General features: G+C 38.4%; 1 protein-coding gene across 6 annotated transcripts; it reads left to right on the top strand.

Moving 5' to 3' along the window:
- Nucleotides 1-6,248: 6,248 nt before the first annotated feature.
- Nucleotides 6,249-16,806, top strand: brat1 (BRCA1-associated ATM activator 1). 6 transcript variants are annotated; one of them, XM_079853212.1, is made up of 14 exons: nt 6,249-6,328; nt 6,529-6,721; nt 7,648-7,802; nt 8,627-8,774; nt 9,484-9,877; nt 10,261-10,380; nt 10,955-11,034; nt 11,118-11,221; nt 12,195-12,378; nt 13,066-13,139; nt 13,247-13,331; nt 13,797-13,895; nt 14,003-14,172; nt 15,546-16,806. In XM_079853212.1, the coding sequence occupies exons 2-14, from the start codon at nt 6,595-6,597 to the stop codon at nt 16,266-16,268; spliced, it is 2,463 nt and encodes an 820-aa protein (XP_079709338.1). In that variant the 5' UTR covers nt 6,249-6,328; nt 6,529-6,594; the 3' UTR covers nt 16,269-16,806. The 6 variants fall into 6 exon arrangements, with proteins under 6 accessions (XP_079709338.1, XP_079709342.1, XP_079709340.1 ...); XM_079853216.1 differs by having other exon boundaries at nt 11,121-11,221; XM_079853214.1 differs by having other exon boundaries at nt 6,269-6,328; nt 6,556-6,721.
- Nucleotides 16,807-23,710: the final 6,904 nt, after the last annotated feature.

Genomic DNA, 23,710 nt, shown 5'->3' on the forward strand with positions numbered 1-23,710 from the left:
TTTGCAAAAATGTATGGGGTATGGGCATAGCGCTGAGCCTGACGTGAACTCACTGTTTTTGTGCGAAACAACCATAATTTCAATGCAATAAATTATAAAAAATAGTTTTAAAGAGTTTTAAAAATATTAAACCACAGGCGAAACATTAAGTTGTTCACATTTACTATAGAGGAGTAAACATACACAATCTTTATGTTTGTATAGAGGCTTTAAAACTATTTCAGTTTAAATGGGAAATTCAAGTAAAATACAACAATAAGTAAATTAAATAAAATACAAAGAAAATTCTCATATCAGAAATGTATGATGCTTGTGAAAAACTCATGCCTCATGTCATAAATAACACTTGCCTAAAAAATTTTCAATGCTTTTGTGTTTAAATTCCCTTATAATTTTACAATCTTTTTTTTTAAGTCCAGCTTGGATTTGACATAATGCCTCATGATACTGCAGCACATTGGCATCACGAGTGATGATGTCTAGAACCTCTGGAATGATGGTGGAAAAAACAAAAAAGAAACGTTTCCTTAGTAAACAAATTGATCTTTTACAAAAGACCAGACCACAATACAAAAGAAATTCCTCCTGTATCAGAAATATTTTCTTTTGAGAAGCGATAACCCACAAAATTACCATGCTCTGTCAAAAGAAGAATAGCAAATGATATATCAATGCACTCCTTTCAGTAAATGCTACAAGAAAATTGTAAGACAGGGGATTTAAGAATATGAGCTCTTACTTTTCATATTAAAATGAAACATCCATTCTCAGCAGGAATATGTGAATCAGTAAGTGTGCTTATGCACTTCAAAAGTTCGAATTTAGCTCTAAAAAACAACAATTCATAATTTTTTGAATGTCATGTAAATGCTTTAGTCTGACTGAAATCGTACCAGAATATTTTTTGTGAAGTCAGCTCAGCTTTGTCCAGCATGTATAAGCAATATTCAGACTACAGTTGGCCTCAACAGTTGCTCCAAAACACAGAGGTGATGCGCAACGTGTATAGGCTACACTCTTTAAAGTCACAATCAAAATTCTTGTATTTTATGGAATATTGCTGTATTTATTATAAATGCACTGTATTTTTTTATTCATGTGCCTTTTTAATCTTTACTCAAAATGACATCCCTTCCCTCTTGCAGCAACATCTCTTCTCTTCTCTGATGACATGTCTGACGTGAGGACGGGACAACATGTCACTCACATGACATCACAGCAATAGCAAAGCACAACGATCCAAATAATTCCCGATGGACAATATCAAGCCCTCCCTAAATTTTTTCTTGTTCGAGAAGCTTTCACTTGGATATACATCACAATCGGGAAGAAAAGACAATCACAGCTCTTGTTTCATGGCGACTTTAAATATTCAATTGCGTACTTTTGTGAACTTTATATGCAAAAACCTGCTGATAACTGAGCATGTCAACATATTAGTGTCTCTCATACAAAGCACTTGTAAAGGACCTGTGGCGGTGACCTCTGGGGGGGGGGGGGGGGGGTATTTTGTCTCACAGCTGGAAACATGGGTGCTTTTCATGTCTACTCCAGGTCTCCGAGAGCAATGATCTCTTCATTGATGAAGATCTTGATAGTTTCCTCTTCCCAGTACTTCACATTGCTGTCCAGCTCATCTGTGTCCACACCTGAAAGATGATAATTCAGGGCAATTTATAAACTTCCGACTTGGATAAGTAGTAAATTATTTTTACTTTTTTATTTTAGGGCACTCGGAGAACACCAAATTAGGTAAAGGATTTTCAACACAGCACAAGGGTTTATTATGGGCAAAGACAGTTGCTATAGTGTAAGAAATGGATGTCAAGACATGATGGAAATGTCAGTAGAGAATAAAAACAATAGAGAGAAAGAATAAAGGAAAGAAAGAGGTGTTTCTCACCTCTGAGCTGAAGGCAGAGCTCTCTCTGGTTGTAAAGCTGAATGGCTTTGCCTGTACTCTTCCATCATCAGACGTTTGTCCACTAACTCCTGCATCAAGAACATTGCAGAAACATTGTATCAACACATTAATTACATATTTATAGATTTTTTTAGTAAAGAAAGAAAGAAAGAAAGAAAGAAAGAAAGAAAGAATGGAAAGACCTTGGAAGCTTTGGACTGGCTCAGTCTGTCCTTTTGATTAAAGATTTTTGAATACTTCTTGAGGTCTTTCTTAATTAAAATAAAGAAAACCTAGTAGCTATCTATGGGCCATGGCTATGTTTAGGAACCTTATAATCTTCACAGTTAAAATTGTGTGTAGACGTTACAAATATGACAGATTTCACAATCACCTGACTTCCTGGTAACACTCAAAGATGGATCATTTTCAATATTTCAAACGTTGCTCATTGACCTTATGTAGCCCCGCCCCTTTTCAGCGTTGCGCTCGTTGTCTTTTGACTTCCGGTCTCTATTTTCACACTGCGATCTTGCGTATTTATGAATGAACGGCTTGTTTTAAAATCTTCTCGTCTACTGACATTTGTTGAGACATCTGCTTTAAACATTACAGTCCTCATGTCAACTTTCGTTAACTTTATATTAAGTAAATCCACTTCAAAATCTAATTACTCCTGGACAGCAATGTCATAGAAATATACAGAGCGACCGCAAAAACGGAAGTTCAAAGACAATATTCTAAAGATGGCGGCGCCCTTGTTTCTCTGGCGCATAAGGTCTATAGAGAGCCTAAGTCCCTCCCCTTCCGGTCGACCACCATGGGACCTTATAGAGAGCCTAAGTCCCTCCCCTTCCGGTCGACCACCATGGGACCTTATTTCGGAAAAATATTGTATGGGAGTCAATGGCGAGAGACAACAAATATTTTGATCTCATTTGAATTGTGCCCTGATTTACACATATGATGTTTGTCAATTTAAAAGATACATTTTAAAGTCAAGAAAGTCGCAGCTTGATGTAAAACTGCTGAGGTATAAGACTGTGAAAATACGTAATTACAAAGACTACAAACCCAGAAGGCGCACATGCGATGTCATACCTTTTCTCTCAATGAATGAAGCTAACTTTACTGAAGCTAACGTCTGTCATTTTTTCTATAGTCTTACATTATAATCGTAACGTTACGCCGTCATGCCTGAGTGTTTTGAGCCAGAATACACACATACGAGCAACGGATCTTGTGACGTACATAGTGCGAGACGAGAGATGTAGTTCATTGAGCGATTTTCACATAAAACTAAACGTTACTCTTCTGTTTTATGACAAACTGCGACTTTCTTGACTTTCATAATTACATTTTAAATTGACAAACATCATATGTGTAGTTCAGGGCACAGTTCAGACGGAATAAAAAGATAAGTTATCTCTCGCCATTGACTTCCATACATATTTTTTCCGAAATAAGGTCCCATGAGCCGGAAGCGGAGGGGCGGGACTTAGGCTCTCTATTTCGGAAAAATATTGTATGGTAGTCAATGGCGAGAGACAACAAATATTTTGATCTCGTTTGAATTGTGCCCTGATTTACACATATGATGTTTGTCAATTTAAAAGATACATTTTAAAGTCAAGAAAGTCGCAGCTTGATGTAAAACTGCTGAGGTATAAGACTGTGAAAATACGTAATTACAAAGACTACAAACCCAGAAGGCGCACATGCGACGTCATACCTTTTCTCTCAATGAATGAAGCTAACTTTACTGAAGCTAACGTCTGTCATTTTTTCTATAGTCTTACATTATAATCGTAACGTTACGCCGTCATGCCTGAGTGTTTTGAGCCAGAATACACACATACGAGCAACGGATCTTGTGACGTACATAGTGCGAGACGAGAGATGTAGTTCATTGAGCGATTTTCACATAAAACTAAACGTTACTCTTCTGTTTTATGACAAACTGCGACTTTCTTGACTTTCATAATTACCTTTTAAATTGACAAACATCATATGTGTAGTTCAGGGCACAGTTCAGACGGAATAAAAAGATAAGTTATCTCTCGCCATTGACTTCCATACATATTTTTTCCGAAATAAGGTCCCATGAGCCGGAAGCGGAGGGGCGGGACTTAGGCTCGGCTGTAGATATTTTTAAAGGAACTGTTACGTTAGGTTTATTTTTCCTTGTGTCTTTATAATATCTGTGTATGCTTTTTGATGTTTACTTTGAGTTTCAGATCATCGCTGCATTTGCTAACAGTGCTGCCAGTGGTCCTTTTAAAAACTCCTCTCCTCCAGAGCAACAGAGGAGACTCAGACTTCCTGCCAGCCGCCAGATATTATTTTCGTGTTTCCTTTGGTTGTGTGTTTTATTTAGAATGTGGTAATGTAGGAGAGACCTGCCCTTTTGTTTGGAACTTATTTATTCTATGTTTTTGATGAGTGTACTACAGTGTAGGTAGGCCTAATTGCTTTATTGACGGCCTGCTGGAAGCCAATTAATTATTATGAATTTATTGCGTCTTACCCCTAACGGACGTAATAGGAACAATTTTCAACCTCATGTGATTCTGTGTGTGAAATGATGACAGAATTTTATTTGTTGAATCAGATTGATTAAAGTTAACTAAAACTAAAAAAAGTATTTCCGATACTTGAAATAAAAAAAAGCATTTTATAATTATAAGCAGGGCCCAAAATGAACACTCGCCAATCGTCAAATGCGAGTACAAATTATATGTCAATCGCCAGTTGGTCCATACAATTTTTATGAATTCTAACAATGCAATGTTGTTGAACATGAACGTGAGCAAACGTGAACGATGCTCGGGACAGTTGAGGGGCCAGTGTTGCATTGTCACGAAAGTTTAAGCCTTGCCAATTTAATTATTCAAGAGCAAGGGAACTCAGTTCGTTACTTGCGCACTGTGAGGGAAGTTTTGTGTGCCTAGAAAGTTACCTCTCAGACAGCATGAGATACTGAGCTCTCTTTCACGTCTTCTTGTGCTTGCCTTGAACTGACATACTCAAACAAAATATGTCAAAATGCCTTGGCAAATATCCCGAATACATTGTCAGTTATGTCTTAAGTGAACGTAAACAGTTGAGAAAGAAAATGCATGTGTATCTTTTCTATATTAATATATTTTAAAATGTAATTTATTCCTGTGTTGCCAAAGCTGAATTTTCAGCATCATTACTCCAGTCTTCTTTGATGAATAGCAAGTTGAATGAACAGCATTTATTGCAATTGTTAAATTTATTGGTAACACTTTACAATAAGGTCTCATTTGTTAACATTAGTAGCCTATACCATGAACTAACAATGAGCAATGCATTTGTTACAGTATTTATTAATCTTTGTTAATGCCAGTTAATAAAAATACAGTTGTTCATTATTTGTTCATGTTAGTTCACTAATGTTAACTAATGAAACCTTATTGTAAAGTGTTACCAATTTATTAAATAGAAATCTCTTTTAAAATAGTAAAATAGAAACAGTTATTTCAAATGGTCATATTTCATATTACTGTTTTTACAGTATTTTTGATAAAATAAATGCAGCCTTGTTGAGCACAAGAGACTTCTCACAAAAACATAAAAAAAAATAAATGTTTCCAAACTTTTTACAGGTAGGCTACGTATAAATGAATAAATGTTTAATCCATTTAAAATATAGGCTAATATTTCTTTTGATGAAAATGTTAATTAATTTGCAGTACCTCTAGGGTATTCTGGTGGAAACTGTTACCATGGTAAATATTTGCAAGGTCCAAAAGTACCCAAGACTAAACTGAATGGATAAAATATGATCTCATAATAAATAATTTTCTAGAATTCTAGCAGACAGAATGTCCTTTTTTTCTATGCACATAGAAAAAAACTGTAATGAAAAAAATCAGAATATTATTGCAGGAAAAATATTTAAAATCCCAATTTCAATTTAGTTTAAGCAGTTTTAGTTAATCTGATGTGCATGGTGACTGTCTCATGTTGAGGCATCGCGGATTCCATTGCAGCCTCTTCACCTTCATCATCATCATCATCATCGACATGTCTTCATCAAATCATCCGGGATCGCTGAACAAAGGCTCCTCTTCTTCATCAAATTCAGATTCAGCCGCCATTTTTAACGTATCCTGCATTTGACGAGCAGGAATCGTTGAATTTTTAATGCAGTATGTTTGATTTTAGTTAGACAACTAATAGAAATGCGTCAGGCAATATTGATGCTGTCTGCCTCCTATCTGCGCAGTTAGGAACTCTTTAGCGTCCGCTCTGTAACCATGCGTGTGAATCGAATGAGAGGCGGTTACTGTATTGGAGAATATTAAAGTGCGCAGAATTTGCGCATACGTAGCTGGGAGCGTCAACGCTCTGCTCGTATTTTTTTATGTCCTTTCCAGCACGCCGTACAAAGCGAAAGTAAGTGCAGCGTGCAGCCAACTTTGACACCAAACTGTTTAAATGTGATACATGAAAGGGTGGTTTTTCCTTCAATACTGTAGATGTTTTTTCCACTTGCTTTTGAATGACTTATTGTAGTGTACAGATGCAGACTCAGACAAACGTTTGAATCGTTTCTCCATACTGGCGTAACGTTACCCTGTTGTGATTGTATCAAGGCAACTTCTTGTTGTTGCCATTTGCAGTTGGATTTGATGTGCTGGTGACTCAGGGATTTTGATATCATGGACAGTGACTGCTCATCTTTGCTACCAGCGGTCTGTCTGGTACTGGCCGACCCGAAGCAGTCTCCGCCTGATGACACCTCGTTAGAGAAGCTGCTCGATTGGTTCAAAGAGCTGCACAGCCAAAGTGAGTAAACTGGAATCAAATTGATACCAATTTTTGACTAGTTGAGACAAGATTTGGTAGAGTAATATATTCTATGTCTGTGCTTGTAAGTGTTTGAGGGAAATTAAATTATTTTACTTAGTGTTTACACAACTATCAGTGTTTACACATCTATCTATCTATCTATCCATCTATCTATCTATCTATACATCTATCTATCTATCGTGCTGTCAACTAATTTTCACATTGACTCTACAAATTGACATAAAAACAATAAAGATTAGGCATAGGCAAGGTATATTTTAAATATTTGTTAAATGGCATATTATTACTAAGTACTATGAATGAAGATCAGTATCATCGATACCAATACTGTTTCTGATATTTTTTGTTTTTCAATTTCTGGGGATGGAATGAGCAATTCTAGTCATTCAACATTACAGTATAATTGAAATCCATTATTATTTTAACATTTAATAGGCTTAAATATATATTATAAATAATAATATTATTAAAACTTTTAATTTAAGAGAACTTGAAACAGTCTTCACAAAGCATAAGGAATATCATATTTAGCTTTGCTTTTAATATAGTGTGTTGAAAAAATGAAAGCTGTCAATTAATTTTTCCCCACTAAGTTTATTTTGTGTGTTAATTTTACAATAAGTAAGAAAATGACTACTTAAAACATTTGGTATCCATATTTTTATGTGAGGATCGATCCTCTCGATACATCAGTAATGCTAGTATTTACACTTATTTTTGCAATTATACCTGCGTGTCTTAATTATTGAGACAATCACATTACTGACAGGATAAAAAACAAGCTGCCAAATGGAGCTTGAAACATGTAAGCATTCTTAGGGTCTCGCATATCACGCACAATATACGTACATGCATATGTGCTGCACATTCTGTCTGATAGTGATTACTATGTGTTTCCTCAGGTAATGAACAGGTGCTTTTGCAACATCAGCCGTGCCTCAAGGAGTTCATTTCCAGTGTCTGTACGTCTAAAACTACAGATCCTGCTATCCTGTCTTTCACCCTCAAACTCACTGGACTTTTGGCTGGCACCAAGCAGGGTTTCCACTTGCTTGAGGTGAGATAGTTTCCACTATATTGTCACAATATCAGTGACATATTATTTGCTCGCTTACAGTAGTCTAGGATAGTGGTTCTCAACACTTCTGACTTCAAGACCCCCCCAATATTCTAGAAAATATTTGAAGGCCACCCAAAATATTTCTGGATGATGCTTGTTTTCAAATTTTATTTACTGAATCTAGGATTGGCAATATATTAAATTAATTCAATAGAATAATTATAAATAAGTCAAAAATATAATTCCACAATTCCAGTTTTCAGAGTTTATGCATTTACACCAATTAATTTACATGACTTTTCTCATTATTTGTGATTATATTGCAATTTTGAAATACTATTTTTTTAAATAGCAATTTCTACCCTATCAAATATTTTAAAGCTTGACATAACAAGAAAAATGTATATTCATTATAAAAAATGGCCATGACATTTTAGGATTTTATTAATTTACATGAATTTTCCTGGTCTAGATATCACACTTTAAAAATTCATTTATATTCAGGTTTTCCAAGTCTGTGGTTCTTAAGTAAAAATGTTCCTGGTTCTTCATTAATTCCCTCAACAACTGCATTTTATTTAAAAGTAAGAAATATGTCAGTTTTTAATGAATTTTATGTCTTATCTTATTTTAAAGGCTGTATTTTCTTCTATGTAAATAATTTTAAGTAGTTTTTTTGCCCCTCTTTGAAGTTTGCAGAGGCCCCTTGGTTGAGAACCACTAGTCTAGCACTAACCCCAAAAAGTACTATGGTATTCTTTGCAGTTTGTAGTGTTTTCCAGTCACATCATGTTTTTGAGTTCTCTGTTTTTGGAAATAAGGAGGGAGGTCTTTTGGTGTGTGTGTTTGAGCGGGAAGCCTGGTTTGTGTGTGATCTTTGGGAGGATGCCTCAGTTCGCAGTGGCTGGCTGCAGGGGCTGTTGAATATGCTGAAACACCGGCAAGCTCTGGACTTCATCTGTGGAAACGGTGAGAATTGTCATAATATATCATCCACTCCAAAATGATTCAGAAAGTTCCAAATGTGCATAAAAATTGACTATGATAAGAGAGTTATGGACCAGCAAATGAAAAAAATTGCAACATAATATTGTAAGGACTACTTTAATTTAGATGGCAGATTAAATTAATGCTTTTATTCAGCAAGGATTCATTCAATTGATCAAAAGTGTCAGTAAAGACTTTTACATTGTTACAACAGATTTCTATTCAAAATAAATGTGGTTCTTTTGAACTTTCTATTCATCAAATAATCCTGATTTTTTTTTTATCAGAGTTTCCACAAACGTATTAAGCAGCACAGCTGTTTTCAACATTTATAATAATAATTTTAAATGTTTCTTGAGCACCTAATCAGCATATATATTCAAATGATTTCTGAAGATCCTCAAAAATAATTTATTATTATTATTATTAATAAATCATTAAACATTTGTAACAACCCCAAACCTTTTAACAATACATAAAGATTTAACATAAACATTCACACTTTGTATTTCACATTTATGAGAGGTCATCACATACAAGTAAACACTGTATTGCATTGTGTTGTTTTAATTATGTTAATTCTATACTGTTGCCTGTTAGCTGGTGTTTGGGCTCAGATGAAACCATGAAAAAAGATTTTTGATCTTTAGTCTTTTCAAGTCTTTAGTCTTATATTCCGTTCTATCCACAGGACTCATCAAAGTGATTCTCCAGCTGCAGAACGACGGGAGTCTGTTTGTTGCCTGTCTGGCTAATCAGCTTTTAGTGCACATCCTAAAGTTCCTCACATCATCAAACATGACCAATGGCAGTGATGCTGTGGGATCAAGAGAATCATCTTTGAGCCCTGATTGGGTCTCGGTCTCCTCAGAGATTATGAATGGCGTAGTTGAGGCTTTAAGCTCAGATGATCATCCTCGGGTCCTCCAGGGTTTACGGCTTCTGTCATCGGTTCCCTCTCAGTGTGGAGAGCCTATCAGAAGTACGCTATGGAAAGATGTGCTAGTACCGCTGGAAGTCTTGATCAACAGGGGGTCTGAATCATTGACTCAGCCTCTGATGGCTGTTCTTCAAGCTGCTGTGAGGTGAGTTGAATAGGACATTTCTTACATTTTATGTATCTATTAATTTGAGCAAAATATTTTTATTACCAAAAAAAAAAAGATTATAATAGAATATAAATGTTAATGCTTAAAAAAAATCATTAATTCTGCTTTGCATCTAGGTTTATTCCATAATAATGACATAACATTATCCCTTACATATTTCATTAGTTACATTTAATTAATTCTGATTGTTTGTAGTTAAAGTGATATTTAAAAAAAGAAAAGAAAAAGCTAAAATGAGTGTAAAAATTATATTATAGTTTATTTAAATTACTCATGGAAAGTACACGTTTTATTGTCTTCTCTTAAATATGTATCAGTGTAATGCAAGGATGCAGAGAATTGTTTATCGTCTGTTGCAGGACGCCTCTGCTCGGACAATCGGAGTATAAAGTGGAGGAATTATTGGAAGCCATGTTGGGTTCTGGAAACAAAAATGAGAGTTTTCAGTGTGCTGCACTAATCATAAAGCTGGAGAAATGGTGACTACCGAAGACTTTTCACATATGCATAGTGCAGCATTAGGGATGGGTGATAGACTGGTAAAAATTTGAAATGATCATCTCTATCGGGGTTACGTTCATGTGACATTGCAGTTCAGCGTGAAAGTTTATTATTGGCATGCTCTTTCAAGCCTTACCAGTTTAAACATTCATGTGATTTGTTCTGACAGGTGGTTTTCTGAACGATCACATACAGCATGTGGATACTTAACTGAGTTCTCTTTCACGTCTTATTGCGATTAAACTGTCAGATACATGCAAGGCGATGTCAAATAATGTCTGTCTTCCGACTGACTTATTACAGTACAGGCTTGAAGACCTTTTACTTACATTACTTAGGCTAGTAGCTTCGCTGTGATATCAAAATTTGTATTGAGAATTGTGAAATTTTAATGCTATCTAATATTTCCGGCAAAAATAAGTATTGTTAACGTGATATTAAATTACAAGATTTTTGTATCGTCCATCCCTATGCCACATACACACATTTGAAATGGCAGCCAGTTATGTATTGTGTTATTTCTCTTTATTTCTCTCTCTCTTTATCCTTTAGTCCTGAGGTTTTAAAGAGGAAGGCCATTGATATCGTCTTGCTCCCCCTGCAGTGTGTGTCAGCACAGTCTCAAGACACTGGTATCACACATTCACTAAATTGTGCCTTTATATTGTAAAAACCATGCATGCAGTTATTCTTACAGATGTCTTCATATCTCCAGCAGAAAAGATGAATTTAGCCCTAAAGGAACAGCTATCCCAGAAAGCCTCATGTATTTCCCACCTCATGCAGAGTTTATCAAGTCTAGAAGATCTGGCATACACAGTAAGTAGGCTTTTGCTTCACTCTCAAGACTCTCTTTGGGCTGGTGCACACTGAACCTGTTTTTAGGTTTCCCACTGTGCTACTTATTAATTGTTTTTTTATGTAAACGTGCACTAAATGGATATCTTTGACTGTTGCACTGAATCTCACTGCGCTTTTACAGTGTCTCGCACAAAAAGCAACGCCTTTTTTTAAGGAGATTGTGTTAAGTTAAAAGTTTAAAGGATTAGTTCACTTTCAAAAATTTTTTTGCTGATAATGTCTTTCTTTCTTTAGTCGAAAATAAATTAAGGTTTTTGAGGAAAACATTCCAGGATTTTTCCACACAGAATGGACTTCAATGGCAACCAACTATTTCAATGTTCAAAGAAGGTTCAGATGTCCGTCTCAATGCAGCTTCAGAGTCTCTACATTTTATTTTATTTTTTTTTAGAAAATGACCGATCATTTCGCTAGATAAGACCCTTATTTCTCGACTGGGATCGTGTAGAGACTTTGAAGCTGCATTGAGACGGACATTTGAACCTTCTTTGAACATTGGAATAGTTGGTTGCAATTGAAGTCCATTCTGTGTAGAAAAATCCTGGAATGTTTTCCTCAAAAACCTTAATTTATTTTCGACTTAAGAAAGAAAGACATGGATATCTTGGATGACATAAAATTATCAGAGTAAATTATCAGTAAAAAAGTTTTGAATGTGAACTAATCCTTTAAGTTCCAAACTTTATCTCTAAACGCAGCTCGCTTTTTCTCTTTTCTCTCTGCAGTTGAAAACTATTGTGCGGTGTCTTGCGTTTTTGAAAGCAACAACACGTTCTGTGTAAATGGTTCCTTAGGCTGGTCTTGATGCAATCTTCAGATTTGTGTTTTTTTGCTTATTGCCCTTGCAGATTTTGCTGTAAAGTCTGTGGAATGGATTTAAATATGGTAGAATGTGTATTCCACAATGAAATGTGTACCTTTCTTTTGTTAGAAATACCAGTTTGAAGGCATGTGCATTCACTCGGTCACCAGCTCTGTGGTGTTGCTTCTGAGGATTTGCTCTGGGCATTGCTCCTCCTCTTTGATTCAAAATAATGCCTCCACTCATCTGATTGGCTGCTGCAAGGTTCAGAGGTGTGGCCTTGATACATTAGGTGCTCTCTGCATGTATGAAGGTAAAGACTCCTTCAGATAGAATTTGAGTTTCACCTTATGTTGATATTGAAATGACTGGGATGAGTAAAACATCATAATTACAAAAGATAGCATTATCAATATACACAATGTTTATGCATAATTACACTACCGTTAAAAAGATTTAAAGGTAATTTGAAATAATTTTAAAGTCTCTTATGCTCACCAGGGCTGTATTTGTTTGATCATAAATACAGTAAAAAACAGTAATATTGTGAAATGTTATTACAGTTTAAAATAACTGTTCTTTATTTTAATATATTTTAAAATTTAATTTATTCTTGTGATGGCAAAGCTTTCAGCATCATTACTCCAGTCTTCTTCAGAAATCATTCTAAAATGCTGATATGATGACAGTTGCGCTGCTTAATATTTTTGTGGACACACTGATACATTTAAGTATTTTTTTTTTATGAATAGAATGTTCAAAATAATAGCATTTATTTGAAATTTATTTGAAACATCTTTACAGTCACACTTGTTCAATTTAATAATCCTCCTTGCTAAATAAAAGTATTAATTTATAAAAAATTATAAAGTGTAAATATATATAAAAAACCTTACTGTCCAGAGTCCAGAGCCTACTGACTTTGGCATCATTGACCTTGAAAGTGATTGGTATTGAATTGGTATTGACTGTAATATCTGATTAATATTTCTACATATAGAAAATTTGAATATAAGGAAGGACATATTTGGTGTCCTCTTGGACTATCTAAAGAGTCCAGATTCCCATGCTACAGTAAGTATGCACACTTCCTTATATCTTGCTAATATTACTTTTTTGCCTTTAAAGCAGATCTGTTGTTGAAACTCCTTATTTACTTGAAGCTTCCTGTGATTTCCAAGGTCTTGAAGAAAACATATCAGGCCACTGTGAGCTGGATCTCTGTGTGTTCGCCCTTCCCTGATCTCCTGCAGTTTATCAGCCATGGTGAGGAGCACTTCAGCCTCATTTGTAATGTAATATGGAAATTTTCTATCTAAAAACATTTAATCAAACAAATACATAATTCCTTTATCATTTAAAGGGATACTCCAACCAATTCTGTCATCATTTTCTCTCCATCATGTCGTTCCAAACCTGTATGACCTTCTGTCTTCTGCAGATTTTTTTTTTTTTGAAGAATGTTGGTATCTAAACAGTTTCGGGTCCCACTGACTTATATACGTGTATATGTATATACGTGTATATGGAAGTAACTGAAACTATTTGGCAACCAACATTCTTCAAATATCTCCTTTTGTGTTCCACAGAAGAAAGAAAGTATTAATAGATACAAAAATGATCATATTGTTTTGGAAGATTCAGCAACGACATCATGCACATTTCAAAAACAGATCGACATCAAAAGACATCACAGTATATGGTCATGAAGTGAGCATGTGTATTCTGCAGATCTCTTTCCCGTACTGAAGAAACGGTTGTGTGATTTGCGATGGGAAGTGAGAGACTCCACACTAGAGTTCATCACCCAGCTGACTGTTGCCCTCAACGGTACCACAAGCATATATTGTGATGCTTTTACTATTTCATCTTTTGCTCTGCAGCGTATTTTAGGGATAGGTTTCATTGTAATTGTACTTTTTGTCTCTTTCTCCCAGGTAACAGTGGTTTCATTGAAGCTCTCCACACCAGCGGCATGGTCTCCATTCTCCTCTCTTCACTGGCAGATTCAGAAGGCTATGTAAGAGCTAGTGCTGTGGCTGTCGTCGGGGAGGCAGTTACCTCTTCTCTCCATCATACGGTGCTTGTGAGCAACAACAACCTGCTGGTGAGACAGTTACTCAGTTCGGTCAAATCCAGTTTTTCAAATATGATCTTTAGGATGATCCTGTATTTTTCTTTTGCAAGTGATGAAATTGCTTGTTTCTGATCAATGTAGAACCTGTCCCCTCAATCCCACATTTTAAAATCTGTTTGTTCCTGTCATAAAAGAAAGTAAGAAAACAAAATGACCAGTGACATATAGGTCTTTTTATTATAGGCTTAAATCTCTTTCACAGATGACTGCTTCTCATGTTTACATTAAAGGACACCTATTATGCGTTTTTTAATTTTACTTTAGTGTGCAAAATAGCTGTTGGTGGTCAATATGCAAGTTACAAAGGACAAAGTCCATGCCAAAATTAGTGATAATAGTGAAAATAAAAATGTTAGTTATTAAAACATATACATGAAGGCCTGGTTTCACAGACAGGGCTTAGAGTAAACTAGGATTAGGCCTTAGTTCAATTAGGACATTTAAGTAACGTCCCCTAGAAAAAAACCCATTACTGGTTCTTGAGACAAAACAATGTCATTGTTGCTTTCAGTTCAAATGGCTCAAACATGCATTTTAGTCTGGGACTAGGTTAAACCTTGTCTGTCAAACCAGGGGATAATGTTTCAATATTTGGTTTAATTTTGCACTTTCTTGTAAAGTAATGTATTTTTATAATCTAAATTGGGTGCAATTTTGGTCAAAAGTGACTAAAATGTGTGAATATGACATGATCAAAATTAATTATTAATATATTGCTATATCACAGAGCCCACAAAGGGACATGATGATGGAAAATGTAAGATGGGAGGAAAAATGATATTTCTATTTTCAGTGCTTTTGTATTATCTTGCAGATGTTTTGCGTTCCCCCCCCATGTCCGCTCGCAGAATGTTTGCGTCCCCCCTGAGAACCTTTTGAGTGGTTTGCGACCAAAGGCAAAGTTTCTCAGGGGAATGCAAATGTTTTGAGAGCTAAAAGTTTTTAAATATTTTTTTTCGTTCCATCTCATATTTTTTCAAGTTAAATATCTTTTTAAATATTTTCATCAAAAGACTAAAAAAATGGTCCTGGACAATTAAACAAGATAAACAATCGATAAACAGTGAATTGTTCACTTAGCAATATCTCAACACTGACTGTTGCATCCCACCAGCTGAGAAGCAGTAGTTTGGACCACAAAAACCAAACATGTTACACTCAAAAGAATCTAACAATTAGTTTTGGACGACCAGTGTGAAGAAAGCCATTCTGACCTCAGTGGACTTGTCAAGTGTCCCAATTGTAGCTCATTGATCATTTTAATGTTTGGACACTTGACATCATGTTGATATTCTTGTTTTATTTTTTTTATCAGTCTAATCTCCTGTGTTGTTTAACTTTAGGAGGAGGCTTTGAAGCAGATGATGACCATTCTCTCTCAGGACACGGAGGGGTTCCCGCGTAGAGCGGTGGTCAAAGCCTTCACATCATGGCTGAAAGGATCACACCTCGTAACAGCTGTGCACCCGTTCCTGAGCTCCGTCCTGTCACTGGGATGCAACGATTTTGACTGGGAAGTGAAAATGCACACACTGGAGCTGGCAGAAGTGTTGATGGAGAAGACACTGACCTGCTGTCCATACGCAGTCCAGAACTTTGGTTCCTCTGAAAAGACGCACTTGATGCAGGCCTTGAGCAAACTGAAAGAATTTGGGCTGTTTGACTTGCTGTTTAACAGCTTGTTTGACTGCGACAGACCCGTGTGTGAGAAAGCCTGCGCACTCTTGCTGAAACTCAGAACACTTACATCTGAGAGCACAGACTTCGATTCCACTCTCGTCTTAAATGTAAATGGGAACAGATGGGGGGATGAGGTGCAGAGTAGATGCCTCAACAAACAACATGACAAAGGATCTGTGTGCACATCTGATGAGAGAATAGACAGTGATCTACACTGTATCAAAGACATTAGCCTACCCATGATACTACACATACTCGATCTAGATGAAATGCAGAGTACGTTGAAGTTGAGTAGTGATCATGTCGTGAATTCGCCCCGATCGCTAATGGAGGACATTCTTTCAGCAGCCCAGCAGAGTGAGGACAATATAATAGATTGCTATTGAGAATAGACTGTTACAATTTGAGACTTTTTTTTAGGGCCATTTAATAAAGGATGATATACAGACTGTTCAATTTGTTGTATAGTCTCAAGGTCAATTTAATTTTTACAACCTATATTTTCAGTTTTTGTAGTGTTGTATTTTTATTTTATTTTAAAATTATTAATATATAGGGCTACACAACTTGGCCAAAAGATTGTTGCGATTATTTTGTCCTATATTGTGATTTATTGGCTTTTGAGCAACTCATAAACCTCCTTTTGTAAGACAGGGTTGGAAATAATTTGAGGTTCCTGTACAGTACAGTGTGTTCAACAGTCTTGAACACAGCCGGAATATTCTCTGTGTCCACTGCAGTGATCATGTTAAAACTGGCCTGCTGTTATTCCCTTTCCTCTTTTTAAAGCTTTAAACCAAGAATTCATGCACATCCTCCAGCCTGTGAGGATTACATTGGAACTCAGGAAGGCTATATTGACAATAGTCTATTTGATGATTTTGACATGTGACATGAATAATAAAAAAATAAAAACTTCAACCTAACACTATTCCATTTATTCTGTACAATAGTTGATAGTGTTGTTAATTCAATGCAAGTTCCCGGTCCCCCCTACCCTGGTAATCCAGAGTTCTCGCGAGAGCACAAGTTGAATTTGCTCAGCGAGTTACTCTGGTGTCGAGTAATGATGCTCATTAAATATGCCCCTCTATCTGAGCTTCACCAATCAATCACATCGGGTTATCTGATATAGGCGGGCCAGAGGCGAGATGGCGACAGCGCTGCGACGTCGAAGTCATTAGTAAACATTACAAGATGTCTATGGATGAACAGCATTTGTTTGAAATGGCTTTGGCCGCTACAATGAAAGATTTAGACTTTTTCTCTAAAAGAGGAACAGAAGACGGCGCTCGAATCGTTCCTTTGCAAGAAGGGCATTTTTGCTGTTTTGCCGACCGGATACAGTAAGAGCCTAATCTACCAGTTAGCTCCTCTGGTAGCTAAGCGATAACTTGTTGTGATTGGTTGTAGTGTTATCCAATTGTGTGCAGTGAGATTTTCAAATGCATGCTTGGTGCCGCCCCTCGAGCTGGCCGATTTTCATTAGTCGACGCCATTAATCTTTTAGATTTAGGTCTGGATTTCCAGGCTAGGTGCCCCCCGCTGCGTTCGTCTGGTTTCACAAACTTGATCCTCTCGAACCCTGGTGCACTTGCGTTCATCTTACGTCATCACAAACGTGCACGGCGCATGATAGAAAACAGAGCGTGGGTCAATAGTGTATTTTTTTATTTATTAATTGGGTGCTATTATGCGCAGCTGAGTGAACGACAGGTTTACTGTTTGTGCGCCGCGTGAAGGTGCTTTCTGCTTCAGAGTGACGCAGTTGCAAGGACAGCATATACAACGTTGCATAAACGTATTTTTAACATTGTTAATGCGACGTTCTTAAAACGTAAATATCACGTCTTATGTGGTTGGCTACTTTCTGGACGTCACCTAGATTTTTAACATTCACCCTAATTGCTTTGAAAACCAATGGAAAGTATAGTCCAGCAAACACAAAAATGTTGTAAAAACCTTTTTTTTCACATCTTGAAAAGGTTGTGATAAAGTTTTTATCCAACGTATTTAATACGTTTTTTTTTACGTTACACCGTGTCCTAACTACACGCAACGCGATGCCGCTACACGCGATAAAAGGTATCTTTTCCATGTTAATCAGAGTTTTTGTCCTAACCAGGCACTACGGCGACACGCAACGATTCTAATTTGGTAACGGTTTCTATGGCCGTTTCTCAATATGCGTTCTTGTCTGTACTTGTGTTCTTGTGGACTTGTGAAACGTCATCAGTAGCTGCCCAAGTACTGTCCCAATACACAAGTTTGCATTTTGGCAAAAACGGTTCAAAAACCCGGAAGTGTTCTTGACACGCCCATTTTACCGAGGATGCATCGGTTGGTAACTTGTGTGAACTTGACGGCAGAAATATCCCAGCATTCATTTTGGCATTTGAGGAAGGAGAGGCAGGCAGGTTTTTCTACAATTTCTTACACTATTTCATCACTAAATTAACTTCTGAGAACATTTAATGCGAGAAATCAACTGTAGATTTCAAATATTGGCATTTTTGCGAAAATTTTTGGCGAATCGAAAATGTGCTCAAATGTTTTTGGAAGTGAGAATCTCCATAAGCGTTGCTTTATTGTTATGAATATACATTACATTGTAGTGTACAGTTGTAGAGTAATCCCTTGAGCTGAGGGTAGGCTTGGGCGATAAAGCCTGGCTGTTATCGTCAATAATTCTCGTTATGTTTGGGTACTGCAGATGGCGTCTGTGCGGAGGTATTATTGCGCAATACCAGCAAGAACACATCATCTCAAACTGTCAGCAGCGTTCTGTGTGCTCGGCACCTTGTGAGTTCATTCTTCCAAGAACAACTAGCAAGAGCGTTCTCCCCAAGAACACAAGTCCGTTCTTTGCATTCTTGGCTTTGAGAAACACCACATTTTTCTGCGACGTCGAGCTGGAACAACAAACACAAAGTGTGGCTTTGAATATCATTTAGTGCTCCAGCTTTGTAGCTGTAAAAGCAACAATGGATATAATTCACCTCAGATCTTGAAATTAAACTAATGGAAACATGAACGTTAAAACTGTGAACAAACAAGTGTATTATTTGACAAAGATTGTTTTAGTAACTCAGTAGCCTATGTATTTTGTAAATGGTGTAATATTTGTGAATTTGATTATGTAGCTACTTATCCATTTTCTTGCGAGTGCCGTCAAGATTACTCTCTAGTGCTGTGCACTTGCCGCGAGACTCCGCCCACACTCTGTTCTGATTGGCTGTGATTTTTGATTGACGTTGTGGCGTCTCACAGTCGCGTCGCGTCTAGTGTGGACAGACACACTGCCTGACGCTGGAATCTTATCGCGTTGCATGTAGTTAGGACACGGTGTGACTCTCTTGTCCAAACCAAGAAAGACCTGATCAATTCTCCCTACAGGCCAAAGAGCACGGGGCAGTTGTTGGTCCACGATCATGACTTTGTCACCGACCTGCAGGTCAGCTGCTTCAGTCTTCCATTTCTGTCTGATCTGGAGGTTGGGTAGGTAGTGCCGAATAAAGTGCTTCCAAAAGTGGTCAGCCAAGAGCTGGCTATGTCTCCATCTCTTACGGCTCAGGAGTTCAGAGTCTTGGTATACCACTTGCGGTGATGAGGCATCTCGCCGCTCCATCAACAACATGTTAGGAGTTACTGGATCTGGATCCGCGATGTCCGAAGAAGTGTAACCAGTGGGTTTGGAGTTGATAATTCCTTCTATTTCTATGAAGACAGTTCTCAGCACTTCTTTTGTAACTGTCTGGCTGCCAATGGTGATGTGAAGTGCAGCCTTTAAAGAACGGATTTCTCTCTCCAAACATCCACCGAAATGGGGTGAACTGGGTGGATAAAAGCTGAATCTTATTTGTTGGCTCAGGATGAAGGGCGATGAATGACTCTTTCAGTTCCCTTTCTCCTCCTTTAAAGTTGGTGCCTTGGTCTGACAGAAGCTCAAAGGGTTTACCACGTCTGTAGATGAATCGTCATAAAGCCATCAAGAAGGAATCTGTGTTGATGCTGGTGAGTATGTCAATGTGGACTGCACGAGAAGTCATGCATTTGAAGATGATTCCCCATCTTTTTTCATTCCTGCGTCCCACCTTTACAGTGGAAGGTCCAAAGCAATCCACACCTGTTGAGTAGAAGACAGGTTGATGGATCCTCAATCTGGCAGATGGGAGGTCTGCCATTTCTGACACTCTGCACATTGTCGTTGGTGGTTTCTGACTGCAGCCCATCCCAGTATCACCCAGTATTTCCTGCGAAGTTCAGCAAACACCCTATCTGGTCCTGGGTGATGTAGCCGATCATCATGGTCCTTGATTACCAGTTTGGTAGTCGGATGAGAGGAGTCGAGGACAATAGGATGTATCGTATCTTCCTCTAGCTGGCTGATTTGACAGAGATGACCGCCAACGCGTATGAATTGGGTGTCCTCATCCAATTCTGGAGCTAAGCACAACAAGCACCTATTTTTTGTTAAGGATTTACCTGCTCTTAGGAAGGACAGTTCATCTGGATATTAGTCAGTTTGGCTCTGACGAAGTACTGCAAGTCTTTGTGGTCATCTGCTGTTGGGAAATCAGTGGCCGCCCCATTGACATGCTGGATGTAAGCCTTTAGTACAGGGTTCACCAATCTCGGTCCTGGAGGGCCGCTGTCCTGCAGAGTTTAGCTCCAACCCCAATTAAACACACCTGAACCAGCTAATCAAGGTCTCACTAGGCATACTAGAAACTTCCAAACAGGTGTGTTGGAGCTGGTTGGAGCTAAACTCTGCAGGGACAGCGGCCCTCCAGGGCCGAGATTGGTGAACCCTGCTTTAGTAGCTCTGAAAGCGTATGGTATTTCTGTGGATCGGGAGGAGGTGGAGTGGAGACTGACAGACCAATGAAAATCGGCTTTCTCAGTTCACTGTCCTGATAAATGGTCATAAATGGTGGCATCTCTGGCCAATGGTCAGTTGTCCGTCTGAGGAATTTTGGCCCCTTATTCCATCTGCTTTCCTGGCCTATGTCAAAGAGCAGTTTTCCCTTTGTGATGTCTACAGGGTTCTCCTTTGATGGCACGTATCTCCAGTTATCAGACTCTGTGAATTCTTGGATTTCTGCCACTCTGGTGCCTACGAACACTTTAAAACGACATGAGTGTGATAGCAGCCAGGTAAGGACAGTTGTGGAGTCAGACCACAGAGTAACATTGTGGATGGGCAAAGTTAGATCTGTCTTCAGAACTTTTGCGAGTTGTGCACCTGTGAGTGCTGCACATAACTCCAACCGTGGAATGGTTTGCTGCTTTTTCGGGGCTACCCGAGATCTACCAGTTACAATGGCTACTTCCACTCTACCTTCCAGGTTTTCAGTTCGTAAGTAAGCCACAGAGCCGTAGGCTCGCTCTGAAGCGTCGCAGAAAATGTGGATCTGCCTCATGCTGGTAGGTTGATCCAGTTCTTTACTGCAGTAAGACCTCAGCAAAACAATGTACTGTAAACCATCCAGCTCACTCACCCATGCTTTCCACAAGTTCAACAGGTTCTCAGGCAGACGGGGATCATCCCACTCTCTTTTCTTGTCCCATAACTTCTGTATGATCACCTTGGCCCGTGTTGTGAATGGCACAATATAACCTATGGGGTCATAATGTCTAGCGAGGATATGCTATATGCTCCGCATAGTTGGAAGTGGGTGGTCTGTCTGCCGCTGCTTATAGGAGAGAGTGTCTGATGAGCAATGCCAGTGTAACCCAAGAGTTGACTCTTGTGCATCTTGATGACCTTCGCTCTATTCCCCTTAATTGTGGCAGGACAGCTTCTTTGGGTGCATGTAGACATGGCATACCTTTGGCACGTAGAAGAAACATTTTCCACAGTTTCTCCACATTCGCATAAAGGTCGTTAGTGGGCTGTAAGCTGGTGAAAAGACATTGCTTTGGGGAAAGTTTACTAGTGAGTTCTCGTGCTGGGTCCTGTAGTGTCCATTCTAGGCATGTTCTCACAGCAGCAGGGCCAGCATGTGGACCCAGTCTGACGGGTTCTATGGGTGTGATGAGGTGAGGGCAATCAGTACCAATGAGAACGACTGGTTTCACTTTGTGAGGGTGCTGTAGTGGCAGGCCTGCAAGGTGCTTGTACTTCTTGTGACTTGACGGGATGCATGTGCTCTGCTTAACCCAGGCTGTTGGCTGTGAATGCGCTCCGTATCCTGAAAGCCTTATGATTGTTAGCCACTGAAGACACAGTGAAGGTTACAGCCACCCCGTGGAGGGTCTGTGTATCTTGCCTGACTGTACAGAGAACCAAGTCCTCTGGCTGTCCCTTCAGATTCAACTTCTGCACAGCTTCATGTAGGATGATGGTCCGCTCTGACCCATTATCGAGAATTGCATATGCCTCTATGGATTTGTTGCCATTTCGGAGCAGAACTTTAGCCACCTTCAGCAGAATTTTATTGTCACTGGTTGGAGGATCCACATACAATACCGCACTGGCTGGAACCGATTCTTCTGTGGCTCTGCTCTGGTAATTTACATCATGTAAGGCCAGCAAGTGCTTTTTGTTACAAGATGGACAGAGGGCTTTCAGTGTGCAGTTGGCAGCTCGGTGGAGGGAAAAGGTGATGTCCATTAACCACTTCGGGCAGAGGTTCCTCTGGGTCCCCACATTCCAGAGCCGCTGCTCATCTGTGCAGGCAATGCCAGTGAGCCCACTGTACACAGCTTTTTCCACCTGAGACCAAACATATGCACTGATGAGCTTGTATACTTAAAAGATATTTCAAAACTTTCACTGTTGTCTTATTTAAAAATCATTCATTATTATTAAACTTAATGTTTACCTACCTTATTCCTTATATCAGTTGATACACACCTCTCTCGTCTCAGTGCGTGCACTCAATCGCTCTGGCGAGCGGCGACACTTTGATAGCACTTAGCTTAGCCCAGTTCATTCATTAGGGACCAAACGGAGATGAAGTTAGAAGCAACCAAACACCTCCACGTTTTCCCTAATTAAATACAGTTACACGAGTAGTTACACGACCAAGTTTGGTGGCACAAAATAAAACGTGGTGCTTTTCTAAGCGGGTAAAAAGGATAACTATAATGTATGGCAGAATAGCACTTCGGAATAGCACTTGGGAGCACTTCGACTCTGTGCAGTAAAAAGTCACGTTGGTTCTAATGACAGAAGTGAGAGGGAGAGGGGGAGAGGATTTTGTGCTCCCGAGTCCCAAGTGCTATTCCGCCATACATTATAGTTATCCTTTTTACCCGCTTAGAAAAGCGCCACGTTTTATTTTGTGTCACCATACTTGGTCGTGTAACTGTATTTAAATAGGGAAAACGTGGAGGTGTTTGGTCGCTTCTAACTTCATCTCTGTTTGGACCCTAATGAATGAACTGGGCTAAGCTAAGTGCTATCAAAGTGTCGCCGCGCGCCAGAGCGATTGAGTGCACGCACTGAGACGAGAGAGGTATGTATCAACTCGTCTTAGTTCAAAATCAAATTCAAATTTATTTGTATAGCGCTTTTCACAATACATATTGTTTCAAAGCACTGGTTAAGGGAATAACATAGTTTAATATGAAAAAATGGTGGAGTGTTCCTTTAATTGTATTATTTACTCTGGTCATATTGTTAATTGTCATATTTGTGGTTTTATAATTGATATTTCCAGTTGTAAATTTAATTTAAATCAATTGATTACATTTAGGTTACTTTTAGTTTAAGAATACTCACATATCTCTGTAGCGAAGGAAGGGAGAGCAATGCGCGCGATAAGGATTGGGCACTGAGACAACCGCTTATATACCCTCGGCCAGATTCGCGGGCTTATTA

Source organism: Squalius cephalus, assembly GCF_949319135.1.
Source record: "Squalius cephalus genome assembly, chromosome: 2".
NCBI lineage: Eukaryota > Metazoa > Chordata > Actinopteri > Cypriniformes > Leuciscidae > Squalius > Squalius cephalus.

What these genes read in the sequence shown, in the direction of transcription:
- brat1 (XM_079853212.1), top strand. Translation starts at nt 6,595, where the DNA reads ATGGACAGTGACTGCTCATCTTTGCTACCAGCGGTCTGTCTGGTACTG. An exon ending in GTTCTTCAAGCTGCTGTGAG is followed by an intron (nt 9,878 to 10,260) that starts GTGAGTTGAATA and finishes CGTCTGTTGCAG; the next exon opens with GACGCCTCTGCTCGGACAAT. An exon ending in TGAGCAACAACAACCTGCTG is followed by an intron (nt 14,173 to 15,545) that starts GTGAGACAGTTA and finishes GTTTAACTTTAG; the next exon opens with GAGGAGGCTTTGAAGCAGAT.